The sequence below is a fragment of the Monopterus albus genome, unplaced genomic scaffold (genome assembly GCF_001952655.1).
Source record: "Monopterus albus unplaced genomic scaffold, M_albus_1.0 scaffold177.1, whole genome shotgun sequence".
Classification (NCBI taxonomy): Eukaryota; Metazoa; Chordata; class Actinopteri; order Synbranchiformes; family Synbranchidae; genus Monopterus; species Monopterus albus.
In genome coordinates, this window is record NW_018128057.1 from 311,654 (window position 1) to 316,539 (window position 4,886).

The 4,886-nt window shown below is 43.3% G+C and overlaps 1 protein-coding gene across 1 annotated transcript; it reads left to right on the forward strand.

Moving 5' to 3' along the window:
• The first annotated feature begins 563 nt into the window (after positions 1 to 563).
• On the forward strand, positions 564 to 2,509 carry ch25h (cholesterol 25-hydroxylase). Its single transcript, XM_020616695.1, has 2 exons — positions 564 to 1,183; positions 1,410 to 2,509. The coding sequence occupies exons 1-2, from the start codon at positions 758 to 760 to the stop codon at positions 1,737 to 1,739; spliced, it is 756 nt and encodes a 251-aa protein (XP_020472351.1). The 5' UTR covers positions 564 to 757; the 3' UTR covers positions 1,740 to 2,509.
• Positions 2,510 to 4,886: the final 2,377 nt, after the last annotated feature.

Sequence of the window (4,886 nt, forward strand, 5' to 3'; positions counted from 1 at the left end):
TTATAACACCTGCTGAATAGATCTAATATTTACACATTTGCCCGAGGAGGAATGATGGGGGTAGTTACATTACTATTTTCCATAACAACTAGGCCCTTCCATAACATTATCTGACGACGTTAACAGATAGATAGCGCTAGCTATTTATTGATTAGCAAACCATGTTGTTATGCTAATTGTTAATGGCGATTATGGTGTTATCAGTCATCGTTGGGAAACAGCTAAATACTATCATTGACATAATCTTTACCGTAACATTACCTCTGTCTTTATCGAGTTTTTCCTCCTCTTCTTTTCTTTTTTTCCTCCCCTGGGCACCAGACAGTTTGGGACGTTTTGACATGTTGAGCTTGTTGACCCATCAAAAAACGACACCGTGTAGCAGGTAAAGTCGGATTATTTGGAAGAGAGGGGAGGCGTCTTAGGCAAGTAGGCTATATTATTATTATTATTACTACTACTACTACTACTTAGTAGGCTTTGCTGCTATGCAGTTAAATTAATGTGGTGGGCTTATTCTTTTCTGAAGTCTAGTTTTAAGAATAGTGGAAGTTACACTTTTTTTCTTCCTCCATTTCTGGCGCCCTTAGTATTTGCCTATACTGACTATGGCGCTGACGGCTCCTTACAGTAGGAACAAGCCCTATAAGGACATGGGGGAGGGGCTCCGGTCATGGTGCGCAGGGCTGAGTCTTATAAAAGCAGCTGTGGTGAAGAAAGTATTCTGTGAAACCAAGACTCAGACTAGACTGACAACATGATGCTGCTGCAGCCTCTCTGGACCTTCCTCCTGGGACACTCGTCCCTCCTGCTCTCCCCATTCTTCCCCATCCTCTTCTCCATTTCTGTCTACCTGTTCTTCTGCCTGCCCTTCCTGCTGCTGGAAGTGCTGTCCTCCAGGTGGGCCCTGGTGCGCAGGTACAAGCTGCATCCTCAGAGCTCTGTCAGCTGGTCCTCAGTGCGGAGCTGTTTGGCTCTGACTCTCTACAACCATCTGGTCTTCATCTTCCCACTCACTGTGATCCACTGGTACCTGAGGTCGGTCCACCTGCCCACACAGGCCCCGACCCTCCCCTGCCTGCTGGCTCAGGTGCTGGTCTGCCTCCTGTTCTTCGACTTTCAGAGCTTCATCTGGCACCTGGTGCACCACAAGGTGCCCTGGCTCTACTGCAACGTCCACAAGGTTTGTAGCTTTTAAATCGTCTCAGATTCCTCCTCTGTTGTTCCAGTGTTTAAAACTGTCAGAGTTTTACCTCACCTGAGGAGCTGGTGTCAGAAATTACAGTAGAATAGAAAAAACAGAACAGAGGTCCAGTCATTTAAAATGTCCTTTCAATATTTTTCTGATATTTAAAAAAGTTAGGAAGTGTTGTTCCACCAACCTCATGTTTCTTCTTCTCCTCCTCCAGGTGCACCATACCTACACCACCACCTCTGCCCTCACCACTGAGTACACAGGAGCCTGGGAGACTCTCAGCCTGGGCTTCTTCGCCGCCATCAACCCCTTCCTGCTGGGCTGCCACCCACTCACGGAGCTGGCCTTCTTCGTGGTGAACATCTGGCTGTCGGTGGAGGACCACTGTGGCTTCAACCTGCCCTGGGCCACCCACCGTCTGGTGCCTCTGGGGCTGTACGGCGGGGCCCGCCATCATGACCTCCATCACCTCATGTCCAAGTGCAACTATGCCCCCTACTTCACCCACTGGGACCGGCTGGCCGGTATACTGCACACAGAATAAAGACAGTGTGTGGACTGATGGAGAAGTTTCTGCACTGATCGAAGTGTTTATAAACTGGCTGAGAGATGTTTCTGAATTGCATGGTTTCTGAACTGGCGGAGGTTTCTGATCGGACGGAGAACTTCATCTAATGGTTGTGAACTGATGAAGAGTCAAAGAACACATCTAAAGCTTTGGTTTCTGGACCGGTTGAGATGTTTTTTAACATCGACGCTGCTGTGCTGTTCAGTTGCCTTCACCTCAAATCCTTAAGACTGATATATAATGCAAGATGCTATATTTTTACACACTTTATATTTTTTTATTTATGTATTTATTGACTCCTTAACTTAAAGAAATAGAGTGAAGTTAATTTCAATGCAGATTAAACTGTTTGAAGAAAAATGATGTGTTGAAACCAGACTATATTCTATGTACATCTTCACTTAAGCTAATGTATGGACAAGCTAATGTTACATAAAGATTGTTTTAGTTGGATGAGAAGATTCAAAAAGTGACTGATGTATTTAAGATGGACTGTACAGAGCGAAATGAATGAATGAAGGAAAGTGTCGACTGTGAAGGGAAGCTGGTTTGGAGGATGAGTTGTGGGCATTGGAAAAAGAAGTGCTTTAGATGAATGTTTCTTTTGGAATAAAATAAAAATCCAGAAGGATTTTGGATATAAATGTGATTGAAAATGTGAACAATACAAAAAACTGCATTTTCGTAAAGTGAAGGTTTGTGTGTCATTCAGATCTGACAAACTTTAATGAATAAAAACAAAAATGTTTCGGATGGTTTTTCATTTTGTTCCGGCCAACACACAAATGTACATACAGTATGTAAATCAGACAGTGACTGCAGATGAAAATTAGCTTTAAACTAACTCTGGTACATCAAATGGCAACATTTATGGGCCCTTACAAATTAAAGTTGCTGTGACCTCCAACCTTTTCACTAACTGTCTAGAAAATGGGAGATCAGAGTAGTTACCAGGCCAGTTCTAATGCACCACCAGTCTGCAGACAGAGCAGAAACTAGACATGATGAGACACCTCATGAAGCACAAAGGACCGAGCTGCGACAGCTTCCATGCTGCTGAAGATGTGATGCTGCGGAAGCGTCTGCAGCAGCCAAGCTGCGACTTCTCTTTACTGGGCCTGTTAACAGGAGCAGTGCCACACGTCGGGCCACAGATGTGTTAGCAGCACCTCCATCACAGTACACACACCCTGCATGCAGTCAGTGCTGCACTACTACCAACTGCTGTGTCCCAGCCGGAGTCATAAGAGTCACAGCCACAGGCCGTGATAACAGCGCAGACAGATAGATACAGTAACTCACTGTTAACTAGATAACTAACTACTGTAACAGACTCTAGTACACAAGTGTTCTTTTGTTCTCAGTTTTTTTTTGTCTGGTGCTCTAAAGCCTTATGAGTACATGCTCTGAACTGATCAACAAGTCTCTGACTAGGAATTTTCTGAAAACCTGTTTATGAACTTCTAAAGGTTTGGTTTCTACTTTGATGCTGAAGTTTGCACTCCTCTTAAGTCAAACTAAAAACATTAAAACTACTACAATACTTTGTAACACAAATATTTTACAGTGTAAGTAAGACATAATCCTAAACCTCAGGTTTGTTATTTAGCAGAGCAAATAGGTCAAATTCCCAGAAACCATCAGAGCGTTTCCAGATTCCACACAAACACTTGTCTTTCTATACTTGTGTGGACCCTCGCTGACATACGGTACCCCCTGCCTTTAACCCTCAATCAATACCTGATCTGAATCTGAACTGAACGGGGACCTTAAAACTGAGTCTGAGTCTTGAGATGGTCCTTTGAGCAAAATGAGGATGTGCCAAAATGTCCTTACTACAGTGGTTTGAAACTGTGCCCACCCACTCCCACACACAGCCTGAACAGGAAGTTTATCACTGGTGGGATGTGGGCCACACATTCCTGAAGAATAAATCACTCTGCATGGAGAATCACATACGAACGTGATAAGTGCCGATTACAGAAAGTCATGTGACTTCTAAGTTCATGTAAGTTCTCACTGGAACTTCTCCCATGGGATCAAAACAAACCAGAGGAAATTATGTCCTCGATTTGCTGAAACAGTCAGTGTAAACTCCTGCTAGCTGCCCCCAGTGTTGAAGCCATAGGATTCCCTTTGATCATTATGCTCAGACCTGAGAGGCTTGTTCAGGACACAGCATGTCACACAGAGATTGCCAGTGTCAGCAGCTGCCTTCCCTCAGTTCAGATTAAAGTATCAAATGAACCAGCAGTTAGGAGTTTTTTCTGATCTGATTCAACAGTCTTTGGACAAAAAGGTGTCTACACTCCACAGATTGTCAAGTCTCTTGAGCTAAATTTGTGATCTATGAAACTGGGCTGTAAAAATAAAGTCACAGGTGACTTGACAAGTTCTGCATGTGAGTCTGTGGTGTAGTAGAGCCAGCTCAGTAAGGACAGGAAGAACGGTGTAGCTCCACTTCATTAGAAATCTGAATCATGTTTGGGGAACAGGCTGACATTTATAAAGTTTTAATTAGAGTCTCAAACACAGAGAGTAACAGATAACACAGAGGTATGAAATCAGAAGTGAGTCACAGGTGAAGTGCTTCTCTCCCAGCAGCCTGCTTCACATGACTCCTTTATGGGAGGAACAACAGACAATAGATTACAGGCCAGAGTTCAGTGAAGTGAAAGTAAAGGTTTAATCTGTTTGGATCCAACAAGACAAAGAGGAGGAATTCCACTTACTGTTTCAGGATAACAAACAGCGCACTGTAATCAACTGGAATAAAGAGACTAAGTGTGGGAGGAAATGAGTAATAAGCCTCTGTGGGCTGAAGAAGATCAGCAGCACTTTCAAACGAGGATGCAGCAGCTCTGTTCCTCATCCTCAGAGCATCTGGTTGTTGACTCTGCACGATGTTTACAAAAGAAGGTCAAACGACTTCACCGGTTTCTCAGGGCAGATTGAAAACGGGAACTCATTTCTTTTCTTTGGCAGCTTTTTGAAGTTTAGCTGTTTTTTTTATTTAATATGTTTTATAGGATTTTGAATTGTATTTGTGATTTATTACTTACTTGTATTATTATTTAATACAGACTAAAGAGACATGCCTGTAGGAACTGTATTTATGTGGCA

What these genes read in the sequence shown, in the direction of transcription:
- ch25h (XM_020616695.1), top strand. Translation starts at nt 758, where the DNA reads ATGATGCTGCTGCAGCCTCTCTGGACCTTCCTCCTGGGACACTCGTCC. An exon ending in TCTACTGCAACGTCCACAAG is followed by an intron (nt 1,184 to 1,409) that starts GTTTGTAGCTTT and finishes CTCCTCCTCCAG; the next exon opens with GTGCACCATACCTACACCAC.